The 19708-nt window shown below is 36.4% G+C and overlaps 1 protein-coding gene across 1 annotated transcript; it reads right to left on the reverse strand.

Moving 5' to 3' along the window:
• Positions 1-840: 840 nt before the first annotated feature.
• On the reverse strand, positions 841-14361 carry LOC120631635 (epidermal retinol dehydrogenase 2-like). Its single transcript, XM_039901293.1, has 7 exons — positions 14331-14361; positions 9537-9672; positions 8178-8329; positions 6957-7134; positions 5991-6176; positions 3300-3482; positions 841-1055 (listed from the first exon to the last, which is right to left on the reverse strand). Coding segments are annotated over exons 1-7 (918 nt in total). The 5' UTR covers positions 14333-14361; the 3' UTR covers positions 841-974.
• Positions 14362-19708: the final 5347 nt, after the last annotated feature.

Genomic DNA, 19708 nt, shown 5'->3' on the forward strand with positions numbered 1-19708 from the left:
TATATCATAATTATATGACAGTAAAACAACATCTGAGATGTATTTACTTTGGGGCTAGATGGCGATGTGTGTATTGTAGTATATTTATTTATTTATTATTTCTTATTATTATCCACTTAGGTTCATTAGAAATGGAATATATCTATTGTGATTTCGGCAATAAATAGATTTAAAAAAAAAAAATTAATATACTGCGACAGTACACACATCGCCATCTAGCCCCAGAGTAAGCGTAGCTTGTGTTATAGGTACTAAGATGACTGATGAATATTTTTATGAATACATAAATACTTATAATGAACAGAAAAACAGCCAGAAAACATTCATTTGTTTTTTTTAATAAGTTTCATAGGTTAATTTAGTCTACAAATTATTGTTTTATCTTTTAATTTTGTCGCAAAAAAGAAAAAATACAATTCCCAAACAGTAGTTTCCTGTTATTTAGTATATAATAGCTGATTGTTAAATGATTAGGTATATTAATCATGAACTGGATGACCTTGACAGATAAGATTTCCAATTAAGTAGCAAAAACTATAGTAAACTTTACAAAACAATATCTTTAATTAATAATTATATCTACGTTTTTGTTTCTCCGTGTGGAATTAGAATATTAAGATGTAAACTCGATTTATTCTCAGGTAATATTGTATATTTCAAACAACCTATATACCTTTATGAAGCGGTTATAGCCCAGTAAGGTAAGAGCTCGAATTCACGCATGTTATGTGCGTTTTAAATTTACTATACTTACTATATTTACTTTAATCAACGGTGAAGGAAAACATCGTGAGGAAACCTGCAAGCCTGAGAGTTCTAAATAATTTTCTCAAAGGTGAGTGTAGTCCACCAATCCGCACTGGGCCAGCGTGGTGGACTGAGGCCTCAACCCCTTCCAATTGTGGGAGGATGATAATGAAGATGTATCTTATAATTATATAATTATTTAATTCTTAAATTAAATATATATTATATCAGTCGTGAGCATCGCAGCCGGTGTTGAAGAAATCGTTCCAGAGACAGGCGGCTTCAAAAGGCAGCAGCCGGTATATGTACTGAAAAATAATACATTTGTATACACTAGGTGATAAATCTTATATGTTTGATTGGTTTGAATAAAAAAAAGTAGATATGTATCATATCAACGACATCAACTGTTGGATATACAGTTGATTGTACAGTTAACAAATTCCAAGTGTTTGTGCCATGTGTCCATTGGGTTGTTCCGAGATGCGAGTCGGCAGGTTCATTGTCTAGCCCCGCCCAACCCAGATTGTCAGGTATCTGAGGGAGGGGGAAACAGTAGCCTGCACAGGGTTTTCGACACACCCATAAAGCGGGAAGATGACATGAAATGGCAAAATCCACAAAATTTAAAAAAAAATGGGTTTCAAGTAGTGGCGTACACTGGGTTTCTTACCAGGGTATGCATACCGCAGGAAAATTGCATAAAACGGCAAAATTCCTCCTTTTCTACGAGTTACATATCAATTTTAGGGTATGCAGTGCTTTTGTGCATCTATGAATGCACGCCACTGGTATCAAGGCAGTGTTCTATTCAGCACGGAATCCCCACATGCTAGTTAGTGAGACTTCGTTGGTTCTCTTTTTAACTATTTTCCCATTTCTGATTTTTTTAATGTAAGTAGAGAATTATTGATGTTATTTTGAGCCCTATTAAAAACTAAAGTGGCAACATGAACAAGCTACTTCTTTCTACTGTGTTCAATAAATTTGTATCATCAAAATTATGTTTGTTGAATAAGTACAAGTGGGATTAAGTCTTCAATATATTTTTTGGTGTTAGGCTATTTACCCCCCTTCCAAAAAAGACAGTAGTATAAGAGCTTTTTGTAACAGAGCTCGTCTGGGGAAGTACTACAGTATCACCATGCTTATCTCAGCCGTTAGGCAGCATTGTTGCAATGCTGTTTTCCGGTCTGAAGGGCGTGATTTCCGGTGTAATTACAGGCTTAACACCTACGCCTTAAATTGATGGACCCAGAGTGGCATCGCCAAGCGACCTTTCTAGTACAAAGCCTCGTAGAAACCTATTAGGGGAATTAATATAACTGCCATATCACTAACAGGTACCACTACATCTACCTTCTAGCCCGCATCATGACTACCCTTATCACTATAAGTGATAAGGCCGCCTTTGTTACGCTTATTTAATTGACTTGTACCTTTGTTCTCTTTTGTTTATTTTTTTCTTGTGTGCAATAAAGTATTTTTCATGGATTTGATTGATGATATTGATTGCAGTCAAAAGGCGACTTTTTATGTTTTTAGACGAGCGCTTAACTGCAACAGTGCCGTGCATAGAGGGTATGCACAGGGTATGCAGATTATATAAAATGAAGAAAATCCCCAGTACGAGTTATAAATACTTAAGGGTAGGCTTTTTATTACTGTTACAATGCCTTTCCTTAAGTTTTTTATGACTCGTACCGAAGATTTTCTTCATTTTATATCATCTGCATACCCTGTGCATACCCTCTATGCACGCCAATGGACTGCAATCGTACCAGATGGTAAGCGATGATGCAGCCTTAGTTGGAGCACGCTTGCCAAGAAGATGCCTATTCACTCTTGATTTGAAGGTACTCATATTGTAGATACTGGGGAAAATGGAAGCTGGAAGTGCATTCTAGATTCTAGCGGTGCGAATCAGAAACGAAGATGCAAGCGCCTCGTCCGCGTCTGCGGTATATCGACCACGTAGGGATGCAGATCCTTACGGTGCCTCGCGAGGGAACTATGTGACTCATGTGAATAAATAAAATCATAAATGAACAATGAGTTTTTGACATCTGTTTGTTTGCTGGAACCAAAATTGTTCAAGTGTTGATTATCTAATAAAGATTTTTACACCTGCAAGTTAACCTAAATGCCTAATTAACTAGATCAAACTGTTCTTGAGCACACTCTTCGAAATATATCTTATACAATACCGAAAGGCAGGCAACCTTGCGAGGATGCTCCAAACTCTGAAGTTTTTATTGCCTAGGTCACCGATGAGCCTTCTACATACTACTACTATATACCTGCCTACTACTGATACTCAGTGGCGTGCATAGAGGGTATGCACAGGGTATGCAGATGATATAAAATGAAGAAAATCTCTCGTACGAGCTATAAAAAACTTAAGGATAGGCATTGTAAGAATTATAAAAAGCCTACCCTCAAGTAATTATAACTCATACTGGAGATTTTATTGAATTTTATAACATCTCCATACCCTGTGCATACCCTCTATGCGCGCCACTTCTGATACTAGATACTGGTAGTATAATCACCCTATTCATGAAGTGCAGTTCCGGAGGTAAAGTCATTTCTATGATCTCTTTTCTCACAGCATCCACTATCATGTCGGCCGCTTCACCAGCCCCCAGCACCTTCATCAGCTGTTGGAAGCGGATGCGTGGCTTCTGGCACAGACCCGTATCCACAATGTACGGGTAAATTGTTGTGAATTTTATCTGCGAAAAATGTAAGTCAATCAGAATAAATAGGGTGATAGCCGAGTGGGTAGGAGCTCGCCTTCACTTTTGGGAGGGGGCGAGTTCGAATCCCAGGACGCACCTCTAACATTTCTAAGTTATGTGCGTTTCAACTTTTATAAATATCTTTTTTAATTAAATAATTGTGTTTCAGTAGTTCGTACCCTAGCGACAAGTATAGGTTAAAAAAAAAAAATTATTGCTTCCAGTTTAGCAGGTTACAAAACCTTGTTGAAACTTCACAGCATGTAAACTAAACATTTTTAACAATTAATTGAGGCACATAACTGATGATGATAACTTGTTTTACGTAGAGCTTAGTATAGACATACGTTTATAATAAAATTCCTATATTTATAATTTGAACTCAGACCTATGCAACAGTGCGTTTCAAGTAATTAAAATATCACTTGCTTCAACGGTGAAGGAAAATATCGTGAGGAAACCTGCATGCCTGAGCATTATCTATAATGTTCTCAAAGGTGTGTGCAATCCACCACTCCACACTGGGCCAGCGTGGTGGACTACTGTCTTAACACCTTCTCATTGTGGAAGGAGACCCGTGCCCTGTAGTTGGCCAGTAATGGGTTGATATCATGATGATAATCTCCATTGGCGAATCTATGTATTCTCTCTGATAGAAGATACTTCATCAGATTTTTTTAGACATACTCATATTAAAGGATAGAAATATTATTATTTATTTATTTAAGAAATTCTTTATTGATCAATATCATTTTACAGAACCATATATGCATACATACGACACAAATAGTAAAACACAAGATAACATTTACTTAAAGGCTAAGGCACCTATTAAAATATACAGCATAATTACAATAAGCAACTCATAACATCTTAAAATTGTGTTAAATTACACCACTTATAAGTAAATTGCGAAATATTTGTGGATATTTCTGCTTTATACAAAAATATTGAAAAGAGGGTACAAGCATAAAAGGTACTTGTTTGTTACATGTAAGTGTCGCGGCTTGCGTACGAAAACGTTAACAAATTGCGCGAAACGCTTCACTTGACCACCGCCGCTTTCGGCAGCAAGCGAGAACCGGTATGATGGTAATGTGCGTGTATCATAGGTGTTAGTCACAAAGGATAGAAATATTTGTTAGGTTATTTGTAATTAATGAACTCTGAAACTGTATAAATTAGCCAACACGTTTGAAAATGGCGCCATATTCAATATCGTTCAAAAGATGTACTTAACGTGTCGGGATGATATAAGGCATACAATCACACAATCCAAATCGGCTAAACCAATTTGTGGTGTATGGTGCTCAACACATGCATACAAACATAAGTACATACTTAATAACGTACACACTTAAATCATTACTCTTCTGTAAAAATATGTGACCTAGATAATACCAGTTGTTCGCGACTTCAGAAGAGCTCGTGTTTGAACAGTTTACTTCACTAGGTTTTAAAGACGTATCCTATATCTTTCTTCAGAATAAAAACATAGATATATAACTTTGTATATAAATATAAGTAATACTCTACGAACGACATCACGACGCAACTTAATTCTGTGGAAAATTTAGTCAAGATTTGTACTGCGCTTGAGCCATATACCTATTGCCAACAAGTTAATAAATAGCACAACAATACTGGGGTGGCTTAGAAAAAAGAAAATTCGGAAAAACCCAAAGCAAAAGCCGATAAATTAAAATAAACCGAAATCAGTAATTTCATATGGCAATTACTAATTCGTAATACTATCAATAGATGGCGTTCGAATTGATATAATCTCATAGGAACTCAATCAATTTTGATACTTTGTACCCAATCGATAAAGTGTCAACTAAACAATAATACACTTTGGAATGTCAATAAATAAGAAACTAATTTACTAATCAAGATAGTATATCTGCCCTATCTGCTTAATTTTAATCTAAATCAATGCCAGATTAGCTGGTTAGGTTTCAATGTCTTTGCTACACCTAGCGATTGCAGGTTTAAGGACATTCCTCGCAGTAAAATAACCTTACTCACGCTCTGTCACCACAAATATCATACAGCGAGCAGACGTTGTGGTTGTAGAATACTCTGGGGCGTATAAAGTTAGTATCATTATAAGTTAAAGCTATTATTATAGATATTATACTATATAATATTTATTATTAGCATATTACAATTCGGTAGAATTTTACAGCGTGGTGAGTCTATGCTCTAAAACCATCATTACTATTAGAGAGGAGGCCTGAGCACATTACCTTGAGGCTGATTTAAAGTGTAAAAATAAAGACCTTTTACATGTATCATAACTGCTATGTTTCCTACTAAATGAATTATCAGTAGCTATAACACTGATAAAATATTTATATATATATATATAAATATTTTAGATAAAATATTTATATATATATATATATATATATATAAATATTTTATCAGTTCCACAGTAAGAAAACGTAATAAACCCGGACGAAGAATAGAGGAAGCTAGTAACAAAATAATAGTACTTACTCCGGTAAGTCCTCTAGGATCATCCCTGAGCTCAACCGCCAACGACTCCATGATGCCACGCACAGCGAACTTGGAGCCGCAGTACGGCACCAGGTTCCTCAGCCCCATCAGCCCCGCCATGGACGACATTGCCACTATATGGCCGTAGTTGCGCGCTATCATGTTTGGTAGAAACGCTTGGATCATCTGTGAAAAGAACATCAAGATGAAAACCACAGATTAAAATATGAGGTTTAACACCTACACCTAAAGTTGATGGACACAAGATGGCATTTTGCAGACCGCAAGTCAAGAAACAGAACGTTTCTAGATCATTCGTTTTGTTTACGAAAATGGTAAGCCTCTGGAGTCAGTCTGCTCTGAGAGCGAAGTTTAGTGACATCTAAACGCTTGGATCTTTTATTCTGTGAGAAGAATATTATGAAGTAAACCACAGATTAAAACATGAGGCTTAAAACCTAGACCTTAGGTTGATAGATACAGGGCGGCATGTTTCAAGACGTGTTCCTTGCATGCCGTAATTCCAGTAATTCTGAGAATAGTCATAATTCGATTTGGAACGTTCCTTTTGTCTACGATTTCCGAGTGAAGAAGGTTACAGGCCTCTGAGGTGGTATAAAGCGGGTGCTCAACGCGACATAGTCAGTTTCCTCTGGTAGCTAAGTAACATCTAAACGCTTGGATCATGTATCTTAAAAGTAAACACAGACTTATTATTTAACTTATCATTGAAAAAAGATGTAACGTTTCTGTAAGATGTCGCGCAGAAAGCAATAAGGGGTATGGGTTAGATATAACTGCCATGCCACTGTCTGTCTGGTTAGTCTCATAATTTTGAGATTTGTAACCAAGGGCTAATTTCTAGTGTTACGTATGGACTGGGTTATTGAGCAAACAAAAATGGAACTGGAATTTACATTGGTTTTGAATTCTGAATTTGAATTTAGAAGAGAATGTATTCTTTACCCAAATGTTAGCATTAATGTTGATATTGTTCATCAGTCGGATCTCGTTCTCTGTCTGGTCCAGTATGGGCTTGCAGGGCATGATGCCCGCGTTGTTCACGAGGATGGCCACGTCGCCGACCTCCCGGCAAACCTTTTCTTTCAGCTGCATTACAGCGGTTCGATCCGTGACGTCACATCTACGATAGATATACAAGAATATATTGGAAAGGGAGTACTGTAGCTGTACTGTACTGTTTACTGTAGGTATATATGATACCGAACACAGATTTAAGACCATACAGAAACCGTGTTCACGACTAATATTGAACCATTAAAACTACTCCACTTTAGTAGTATTTCTCGAACAGGCAGTTAGTTAGGTACTTCACTCCATTTGGCAGTTGACAGTGATTTTTTTACTCCTTAAGTTCAAAACGTTTACCACAAAATGGGGAAAATGAGAAAAGTTTGCGAGCTTGCAACATTACGAGTATGCGGGTGTGAAGTGAAACTGCATGCTATAATCGCTGTATGAGGCTTATGTATGTTCTTATTTCAGTGGTACCGCATTATTTAGTTCCGCAACTTTTTTATACGTTTAATAATACGCTTTTGACGTCCTTTGAAGTAGAAGGCATCGAGTACGATCCCCAGTTGGGGCAAATTTGAGATTTATCGGCGTGGCTGGACACCGACAAATACCTGCCGCTAAGCGATTTAGCGTTCTGGTACGATGTCGAGTAGAAAGCGATTAGGTAGATCCGAAACGGTAGCATCCTCAGGAGATGTTAAATAAATAAATAAATATACTACGACAATGCACACATCGCCATCTAGCCCCAAAGTAAGCGTAGCTTGTGTTATGAGTACTAAGATGACTGATGAACATTTTTATGAATAATATGTACATAAATACTTATAAAATACTTATAAACATCCAGACATTGAAGCACATTCATGCTCATCACACAAACATTTTCCAGCTGTGGGAATCGAACCTACGCCTTTGGACTCAGAAATCAGGGTCGCTGCCCACTGCGCCACTCGGCCGTTAAACGTCGGCATGTTGACTTTACAATTGAATTGTTGAATGAAGAGTTGTTGTACTTAACAATTAAAAATTACACCGTATATCATTGAATACCGTAAAGTATTTCTGCTCGATGGATGGATGGATCTATCCAAGAAGTTTTCGCTTCAAAATTATTGAACTGCCACCAAAAAGATACACGAAACTTACTGATACGTATGAGCTCTTCCTTTCTCCTGTCGTATCATCCTAGCGGTTTCATCGTTGGAAGCAGCGTTGATGTCAACGCACACCAGGATTGCCCCCAGCCTGGCGAAGCGCAGCGCCATCTCCCGCCCGATACCATGACCGGTGCCAGTTATCTGGAGCATTAACATCAATATTACCAAACAATTACCGGACACGGGTATCTCTCAGAATGAGAAGAGTTTAGGCCGTAGTCTACCACGCTGGCCAAGTGCGGATTGGTAGATTAAGCACTCCTTTAAGGAAATTATGGAGAACTTGCAACGTTTGAGCAATTGGTATCTATTTAAGAGCGTTGTCGCCATTCCAGCATCTTGGGACCCCATCGGCCCAAAACCAGTGGATTCAGGAATTCCCTGCCAAAGTCCTGTGTCCAACACTGGACGTCAATTGGTGAAGTGATGATGATGATTGGTATTGGTAGTTTTGTCGCTACCTTTAGGTATCAAAATAAAGGGATAGAAAATTGAGCGCTATATTTTTTTTCTTTACAATACACACATCGCCATCTAGTTCCAAAGTAAGCGTAGCTCGCGTTATGGAAACTAAGATAAGATAATTTTTTTTTTATGTATAATATACATAAATACTTATGATATATAGATAAACGCCCAGACACTGAAAACATTTATGTTCATCATACTAACATATTCACTTGTGGGGATTGAACCCACGGCTATACGACAAATAAATATACTAAGATAATAGACGCTCCATCTAGCCCCAAAGTAAGCGTTGCTTGTGTTTTGGTTACTAAGATGGCTTAGGAATATTCCTATGAATAATATACATAAATACTTAGAATATAAACAACCAGCACTGAAAAATATTCATGCTCGACACAAACATTTTCCAGTAGTGGGGTTCGAACCCACGGCCTTGGACTCGGCCGTCAATAAAATATATAAAGATAGTGGATAGACCGTTGGGGTTTTTTTAACATCGAACTTTCCGCTCTAACAGTTGATGTCACATTTTCGGAACAGCTCAGACGACTTTAGCGAGAGTGATTGAGGGTTTTAATAAATAAATAATAAATATACTACGACAATACACACGTCGCCATTTAACCCCAAAGTAAGCGTAGCTTGTTTTATTTGTACTAAAATGACTGATGAATATTTTTTAAAAGAATAATGTACATAAATACTTATTATATACCCCCAGGCATTGAAAAACAGTCATGTTAACCACACAAACATTTTTCAATTGTGAGAATCGAACCCACGGCCTTGGACTCAGAAAGCAGGTTCTCTGCCCACTGCGGCAATCGACCGTCAATAATATAGACTAGATGCTGCATTGGTAGTCAAACGTACTTACCAAGACTACGTCATCCTTCACATCTTTGGGTTCGTTTGGCAAGATCGTCTTGCACACGCCGCGTAGCGTTTCATAGTTCACTTTAATCAGTGTCCAGAGGAATTCGAACACGAGGTTCACGGCTGCGCATATGTCCCTGAGAAGGAAAATCTAGTTTCAGTTCAAGCCATATAAATAATAGGAGATGACCTCCCATAAATATACTACAACTACCACGGTACTGATGAGAGATGACTGATGAATATTTTATATGAAAAATATACAAAAATATTTATAAAATACAAATAAACACCCAAACACTGAAAAACATTAATGTTCATCACACTAATATTTTCCAGTTTGTGGGAATCGAACGTAAGCCTTGACTTAGAAAGCAGGGTCGCTGCCCACTGCGCAAATAAAATAACTCAGAAAAGTGAGAGGCGCGTGCTGGAAATTGAATTCTGTCCCCCCGAAACGTAGGCTGAAATCCTAATCGCTTTATATTAACCTTGAAACGGTGATAGTATCACGGGAACCAGTATTTATTTATTTATTTATTATTTATGTACCATAAATTGTGATTGTGAACATAAGATACATGAAGTGTTCTGTTCAGTATATAGTGAAGTTCAGTATCCTGTAACTACATCGGTAACAACGCCGGATCTTCAGAAACACAACAAGCTTTGTCATAAAAAGCTCTACTACTAATATTTTCGACCATAGAATATAGATTTATGTCCATGGTTTGGAATTCTGTTCTAAATTCAAAATTTATCATTAAAGTAGGTAATGCGATTGCCGCTCATTAATTTTATTTATCACAAGACAAAATGTTCAAAGGTCAATATAAAGTAATTCTTATCTTGATTTGTTAATATTAAATATATTTGTGTGAATCATTTCATTAACATAGTGTCCCAAAAAAATCGATTCAAACATCTACAAAACGAACCGAAATACTGCCTTTTATAAAAGAAGTGTAAAAGAATTCCGAAAAAAATATTGAATGATGCATACGTGCATACATAAGAATATTAAATCAAAAGAAGCATATTTTTTTGCGTTTTATGTAATCAAACAAATTCAAAACATTCTACTGTTTACTAATGGCAACCCTATTGAAGATAATTTTTTTTTTATAATTCGGAGTCCGATAATTAACAGAGCCAGTCAATTGCGCAGGATATATTAAAGTGCACAAGGGAACGCGCAAACACAGATGCACTCCCTCGACCACACTCCCTTAGACCCGATGGTACGGAAAACCGCCACAATCGGAAGAGAGTGGGTTGCAGTGTCTAGCCGACGATAACCTTGACTCCTATCGCCGCCTTAGGCCTTCCACCGTTGCCTCGCTACCCCGCCAAGTCCACCAATCTCTTTTGCTTATCAGCGTTGAGATGCCTTCATCACCGGGGTAGACTTTTGCACTACGCAGGGAGTAGCCGCTTTCAGATTTTTACGCATGACGTATAAACCCCCCCCCCCCCCAGGTTTAGCCCACGAACCAACGTAGTTACCGGGGTGTGGCCGCTGCATGCAAAACAGCTTCTGGGAGCCACTGGTGGGAGTTTTTAGTACCTTTTATATAAAAGGTTGGTTAACTGGGACAGACACAGACACTCCCCTACATCCCAATTTTGATAAGATAAAAGAAGATAAAAGACCGACACGCGCATAGTACCTAAGCTACGCGACGCGTACCTTAAAAAGTGACGGCAGTCGCATGATTTTAAATTTACATGTGATGTTAGGGCAGCATCTGATTTCTTCCAGTAAAATGGCAGTGGTTAACAAAAAACTATTAGGTTTTAGGTTTCACACATTATTGTCAGAGACAATAGCAGTACTAGTACATAATGTAACCTCTAAAGCCTGTGAACTATTTTGACGGCCAATTGGCGCAGTTTGCAGCAACCCATGTTGGAAAGGAAAATGTTTGTGTGATGAGCATGAATGTTTGTCAGTGTCTGGGTGTTTATATGTATATTCTATGTATTTATGTATATTATTCATAAAAAAATATTCATCAGTCGTCTTAGTACCCATAGCACAAGCTACGCTTACTTTGGGGCTAGATGGCGGTGTGTGTATTGTCGTAGTATATTTATATTTATTTATTATTTATTTGGTTTTCATTTACACGTTGGAAAGTAGCAAGAAAAGTATCTACTTAGAAATTTTCTACATTTTACTTGGCACTGACTTATAAACTTGTAGAAGAGTTTATTTTTTAGTTGATTTACAAAGACTCTCTGGGTTATCTTTGTTGAAAAATTTGTAATGTCTATATATATATATATATATTCTATATATATATATTTCCTTTTCTATATATATTCTATATATATATATAGAAAAGGAACCACTACACCATTTATAACTCAAGAACGGCTGAACCAATTAATTAAATTTGGTTTTTTGGATTTCTCTTAGTCCGGAATAGGATAATAAGTAATTAAATATAACATTCATAAAAAAAAAAAAAGATCCGCGGTACGAAGTTCGCCGGGACAGCTAGTTGTTGATATAATATTAGTTAGTTTTGTGTATATTTTGACCTTTAACTTGATCAGGTTTAAAGTGTTTTGTTGGTGTTCTATGTGAAACGTTTGCTAAATAACAAATATATTTTATGTAACATTTTTAACATAGATAAGTATTGTTACAGTTTTGCTAGTCATCACGATTTGCAATAAATTTTTAGTATCTATTTGCTGCGAGGTAATGAGTACTGTCCGTTATTGAAATAAATACATTTGCATTTATGCGATTTTCGTTGCAATATTACTGGACTGGTATGAAACACATTCGAGACTCTTAATCATAAGCCTTTTCGCGCGACGCGGCATAAAGTAAACGTCAAGCTTCTGGAGAAGAGAGAATTAGACCTTCAATTTAACTATTTTATTCTTATTTTCTACCACAAGTTACCGTAATCACAGCTGGTGGTAACACTGTCCAAGATAGCGGGCTGAATTGTTAGGGGTATGGCAGTTATATTAAGCCCCTATCCCTTTCTAGCACTGAACAGTAACGCTAAAGAGCTTGGCAGCACATTTTTTTCCGGTTGGAAAGTATATAGCCACGAACTGTTAAAGACCATAGACAAGTCAGAATTTATAAATTCTAAATTTCCCCTGCCATAAACGGTACCTCTTCCTTAAAAGACACCAGCAGGGCTAGCACAGACAGGAGACAAAAATTATATCCCCCGATGGTATCCCCTCCCAGCAGGACTAATACGGGCAGGAGACAAAAATTATATCCCCTGACCTGTCTACCTTCTAAAGCATGGGAACATGGAATAAGCGAAGTCAACCCCAGTTTATTATTAAACATATATTATATATATATAGGGGATTTAATTGTTTCCTACCCATGCTGGCCGAGCTGCAGTGACTGCTGCGCCAGGGGGATCGACAATAGACAAAACAAAAACTGATAGACTTTAATTATAATATATCAAAAACCTGTAGTAATTAGAGAAAAAACTAAAAAAATGAAGATACAATTATTTTATACACGACGTTTGATTAAAAAAATAACTTGCTATTATACTCGTACTCGTATAATAGTTAATCTTTATTTATTCATTTAGTAGTTTTTCAGCGAAACGAACAGTAATTTTATAACTATATATAAATAGTTGACGGCCGATCGGCGCAGTGGGCAGCGACCCTGCTTTCTGAGTTAAGGCTGTGGGTTCGATTCCCACAACTGTGAAATTTTTGTGTGATGAACATGAATGTTTTTAAGTGTCTTGGTGCTTATTTTATATTATAAATATTTATATATTATTTATAAAAATATTCATCTTAGTACCCATAACACAAACAACGCTCACTTTGGGGCTAGATGGCGATGTGTGTATTGTCGTAGTATGTTTATTTATTTATATTTTAGTTCTCTGCAGATGAGTAGTGTTTAGGCGGTAGTAATGAAACTACCACGTTTGCCCAGTGAAGATTGTTAGATTTCACACGCCTTGGAAAGCATTATAGAGAACCGGGCATGCAGGTTAGCACACGATGTTTTCCTTCAAAAATTTATAAGAAAACTTTACAACAAGGCTGCTTGCTTGCCGTTCCTCTCTCAACTGTGACAAGTTAAATTCTAATGTTTTGTACACTGTTAAATGATGTTGAAAAAGGAAAATTTGAATTTGAATTTGAATTTGACCCGGTGGTAGAGTCACAACAAACAGACGACTGACTTGACGTTTCAAAAATGCATATAAACTGGGCTTACTTGAAATAAATTAATTTTGAATTTGTACTAGTCAAGCCCTTTCATTTGTTACCCATATAGACTGTGGCGTGCATTGGGTTTCTTACCAGGGTATGCATACACCAGGAAATTGCATAAAACTTCACAAATTCTCCTCCTATTCGAGTTATATATCAATGTTAGGGTAGGCAGTGCTTTTGTGCATGTATGGAGTGCACTCCACTGCATATAGAGCATCTTGTGAAAAAAAAAAGTTATATTAACCAAGTTGTGGAACCTTCATTGGTTTATGTGATACAAAAATACGGCATTACTTTTATGTGTAATAATACTGTTTGTTTCCCTTGAAAAGCTAATAAATAAATAAATATTGTTTTACCCAATAACAATCTCGACTAATTCATCTTTCGAACAAAAAAAAACTAAATGAAAATCGGCCCGTCCGTTCGGCAACTACGTGCCACAGACAGACACACACACAGACACGTCTAACTTTAAACTCCCCATCTTTTTTTCTGTCGCAAGTTAATACAGATAATCTTAACTAACTATATATCGAAAATTAAAAATAAAACTCACATATCTCAATACGTGCGCGTTGTACCACCACTCTCAAAGAAATTACATTAAAAAACAGCTGATAACAGATAACACGCCATTGTTTGTACTCGCATACTAGTTTACGGACTCGACTATTCTCCTATCTCTAAATATATCTATACTTATAATAAAACTGTAACTGGAAGATTTCTGTACATTTAGTATATTTTGAAAATCTTAACCGGGGCATGCTTTATAATCAATACTGATTCCAGAACAGATTTATGGACCTAGTGCAGCGTCTGTGAGAGTAGCACAAATTTGGTTTCAGCGTTTTCAATCCAGAAATTTTGATCAACTGCTGGACTGAAGGCCTCTGCCAACCGGAGGGTGTGCACATTATAACCACGCTTAGCAGACGGGTCTACGGTCTATGGTAGTAGTAGCACGGAGTATGCTGTTGCCTATATTTCCCCTCCCCCCCCCCCCCCCCCCGTTATATTTCCATAGTCGCCTCGTACAACAGCCGCAATAAGACGAGGTGTGGTGGCAACTGTACTGTTCTGATCAGCCATGGAATCATCATACAAAATTATCACTCAAAATTGCTCCAACAAACAAGCTTGAAATCACGATGTAGTACTTACCTAATAATAAACTGTGAAAAAAACATTTCCACATTACACTTATTCGTATGACGCTGACATCTGAAGTCTAGGTATATCACGTGATTTGTATTATTTTTAGCTTTCTCGCAATTTTCAGCTCTAACATATATCTCTGCCATTAACCTAACGTAATGTTATAATTCTCTTAAAGAAAGCAGAATCTGATAGTGAGATATCAGTTTTTCCTGGTTGATACCAATTTTGGATCTCTGACTATCCTTGAAATTTTGGAAAATAATGTGTGCCTTTCCCTCAACTGAACATGCAATTTCGAAAAGCACTTCATATATTTGAACAATTATTATTTTATTACAAACTCAAGAACTTATATTGTACATATCAAGTATTATTAATATTTTATTAAGGTATTCGTTTTTATTTTATTTCCCTGATTTTTTTTTGCTTAGTACTTTACTCTTTATTAATAAACTGCGATAAATATATTTTTCTAGGGAAATAATAATTACAAACTAAAATTAATATTTACAATAAATATAAGCCGTCTAACCGTTCACTTATGGGCATGGTACCCAAAATGCTGGCGCTTTTGCCCCTTTGAATTGTTAGACTTAACCGTTGGGCTAAATAAGCGCCAGTTCTTGGGTCACCACTCACCAGACGTAAGAACCAATTTTTGGGACACAATGTTAATAAATTTTTTCGTTTCCGAAGCCATGGGCCAGAGTCTCCAACGCAAGCGCCGCAAAAACGTAGCCATTACAAATAACGGAGTATTTACGGCGCTTAAGCATTTGAGATTCGGCAGCTGCTGACGCTGATATGAACAATCTGAATAACCATAAACTAGGATATTTAACATTAAACATCAATTATATTGTCTTTTCAGTCCTGTTAGTTCGACAGTTAGTTAGTTCGATCCGAGAAAAATATTCAGTTCTGTTACTTATCCAGGCTAGCACAAAGGAATAAGAGATATTTTAGTTCCGACCATGCCCATTACAATAGTTAAATCGATACTAATATTTTCGTAAGAGAAATTAACTAACAGATTTGTTTCATTGAGACCTACTGGTTGGATTTTCTTCAGACTTATTTTGCTTGTCAACTGAATCAAAAGTATATTGCATAAATGTAACTTATCAAAATTAATAACTTAACAATTATTCATTGTAAAGTTAACATCTCCTGAGGATGCTCCGGTTTCGGAGCGAAACGTGCGTAGAGGGTATATTGCCGAAGATCTGTTTGGTGTGGAGTATAAGGATTGAAGAAATTATAAATTACACAACACAGATTCTCCTGCTTTTCGCGGAGTATAGCAAATTAAGCTTAATTTTGATAATATATCATGGATTTCCGCAAAGTAACGCCTGCTTCTATCCAATAAATGTAACTTTTTTTTTCTTTTTTTTAACTATAATAGACTAGCGCTTGACCACAATTTCACCCGATGGAAAGTGTAGATGTGGCCTCACTTTTGTTTTAAAGTTACCCAGGTTGTAAAAATTAGGAAACAGAACTCGGAAGGTTGTTCCAAACACTAGCCATGCGTATAAGAAAAGAAGATGCAAATCGCTTCGTGCGAGTTTTGGGGATATTAACAACATGGGGGTGAAAAACCGCCCGGTGCCTTGCAGTGCGATGGTATAATGCTGAAGAGGGGACACGATCGAATAGATCCTATACAATAGAAGATATTAATTCAGTTAGTTTTTGAAACTAATTCAGAACGTTTTAAGCTTTTAGACATTAAATTCTATGAAACATAAACAAACTTACACCCAAGCTGTGTTTATTAGGATAATATATAAAGTGATAACACCTGATAATAAATTACACGATAACGGCATAAGAGCAACGGGTGCGGCTGGGGTCACCGTCTTCGCTGTGTTATAAAAGAGAGAACGATTATTACAAGTAAACAAATTAAATGTTTCAAAAACTCATGACAAAAACTACTTTCGTCTCCTTGTAGCCTGATCACCAGATTACGGAACAACTTATCTTCAAGATTATCTCCACATATTGCCACAGAATTACCAGAGTTTACGAGTTACAAATAAAATACGAATGAATTCAATGTTTTGTCACACTTCAACTTAGAGCACCTTCCAAACGTAAGAGCGTGATAAAACACTGGATATATTCTGACGTAGTTCCTGGCCTTAAAAGATTGTATAATTCAAGACAAAACCGACTTTCCTTTGAGGCCTGCTCACCTGGATTGACGAAAACAATTTTTTTTATAAATCTTTCTAGAGTCTAGACCTAGACGGCAGCATTAAGTTTGCCTTTAATATTATATCCTTGAATCGATGACTTGCAGTCTTAAAATATGGTAAGAAGTTAGGTCTTCTGCTACAAGACTTGCCTTAGAACACGAGATGAGAACATTTCAGCACTGTATTACAAAAGACAGAAGAATAAAAAGTATTTATATATATATATATATATATATATATATATATATATATATATATATATATATATATATATATATATATATATCTATATCTATATATATACAGGTATAGCGTATAATCGATTATGAGAGATTTGCTGATTGCAGAATCTGAAATTTGTCAAATGAGACCAAACGTTCCTTCAAATAATCATCAAAATCCGTTAAGTTTTCTGTGGTTTTACCGTAGTATGAAAAAAATTAACACTTTTAAATAAAAACTTGCCTAAAAATATTGTAATACTAAACAGTATATCCTACGAAATTGATACATTAAATGCATAAGGCGTGCTACACGACCAAAATTAAAATCTTCGTTTGCGTGATGGCGGGTTAACAAACTAGATCTAATAAAATATCAGGTACCCAGTGGCGTGCACTTTATTCATGCACAAAAGCGCTGCCTACTCTAATAGTTTCATATAACTGGCAATGGAGGAGGATTTTGCTATTTTATGACATTTTACTTTTCTAACTGCCGGTTGGCGCAGTGGGCAGCGACCCTGCTTTCTGAGTTCAAGGCCGTGGGTTCGATTCCCAAAACTGGAAAATGTTTGTGTTATGAACATTATTGTTTTTCAGTATCTGGGTCTATATCTGTGAGTAAGTATGTGTATTATGTATATTATTCATTAGTCATCTTAGTGCCCATAACACAAGCTACGCTTAGTTTGCGGCTAGATGGCGATGTGTGTATTGTCGTAGACCGTAGTATATGTATTTATTTATTATGCTTACGCTGGACCAAATTCCTGTGTACGTACTGCATGTACCGTACATTGCATGGCATGCAAATCATAATAACACCTTAATTATAAAATTATTTTTCCATTTTAAACATGATCGTGTCTGCCCCCTGGGTTCTTAAAAATGGGGGAGTTCGATACCCCGCCTGGGCAATTTGGTAATTTATAATTTATGAATTGTCTTTGGTCAGGTCACGTGGGAGTTCGGCCGTGGCTAGTAACCACTGCTAGTAACGCCAAGCGATTTATCAAAGTCAAAGTCAAAGTCAAAAATATCTTTATTCAAGTAGGCCCATAGGTGGCACTTTTGATGCGTACATAAGAATTAGACGGTAGTGAGATAATAGCGATAACCACATTCGTAAACTTAAAAATAAAGCTACGAGGGTTCCAAACGCGTCCTGGTCTAAGAAGCCCACAACAAACGTAGCCGGGTGTTTTTTTTTTTTTATCACCATCTCACAATGTCATTTAAAATTATTAGAAGAGCAACCTGGTTAGAGCAATAATTTACACCCAAGCTTTTTTATCGATTACGTGGTCCTTTATACTATAATAGGACTTTTCTATAAGCTTACGTTTAATACAAACTGTCGTCCCGGCAGCACGTAGAAACCGATTAGAGATACATCTGCTATACCATTTACAGGGAATCTATACATCTTAGACTGCTTTATAACTTAGTTGAGATTGCAGTCAAGGCCTAATTGGTAGTGGAATAAAAAAAGACGACTTCGACCTACTTATGTGAAACGTTATTAAAATTTACTCCAATTTTTTTATTGTATTCAAATCAGATCATTGTTCATATATGTCAGTATTTACAACGTGCAAAAATTTATAAAATACCTACCTAATTGTAATTTCATACGTAAAAGTTTTTCAAAGTAGTATAACTAAGACCCCGTCCGCATACGAAATAAAAAAAATGTGCGTTCCTTTGAAAGATAGATTTACAAAGCTCTTCACAAGCTATGTTAATCTATCGAGTATAAATGAATGAATGAATAAATTCACTTTTAATGTACACCAAATAGAAAATTATTAATAGTCTAATTATTTCGCCTTATTGCTATTTCGTTATTAAAATGCAGAAGAAAATGCTGTTAATGCTTGCTACCAAGGATCTATAGTATTTTCTTTTGCATTTAAATAACCAAATAGCGATAAGGCCGCCAACCTTGTATATTTATACATAATATGATATTATCATAAAGGAAGATACATAAACTTAAAAATAAACAAATAACAGTGTACATAAAAAAAAACCTTATATATACAACAATTTATTGTATATTCAATACATATATACATACGAAATCATCATCATCATATCAACCGATAGACGTAAACTGCTGGACCTAGGTCTTTTGTAGGGATTTCCAAATTCCACGGTTGTGTACCGCTTGCGTCCAGCTCGGCTTGGAGGTCGACCAACGCAATTATGTCAGTTCGCATACAGGATCAGACTAAGAGACCAATCCAATATGATGTACACCTCTGTTTGCATCAGAGATGTTAACTCCCCGAAGCTATTTACCGCTGCGTTGGAGGACGTTTGTATGAAACGGTCTACACATC

This window comes from Pararge aegeria, chromosome 2 (assembly GCF_905163445.1).
Source record: "Pararge aegeria chromosome 2, ilParAegt1.1, whole genome shotgun sequence".
Lineage (NCBI taxonomy): Eukaryota > Metazoa > Arthropoda > Insecta > Lepidoptera > Nymphalidae > Pararge > Pararge aegeria.

What these genes read in the sequence shown, in the direction of transcription:
- LOC120631635 (XM_039901293.1), bottom strand. An exon ending in GGAAGAGCTCATACGTATCA is followed by an intron (nt 7,135 to 8,177) that starts GTAAGTTTCGTG and finishes TATCTATCGTAG; the next exon opens with ATGTGACGTCACGGATCGAA. An exon ending in ACATTAATGCTAACATTTGG is followed by an intron (nt 6,177 to 6,956) that starts GTAAAGAATACA and finishes TTCTTTTCACAG; the next exon opens with ATGATCCAAGCGTTTCTACC.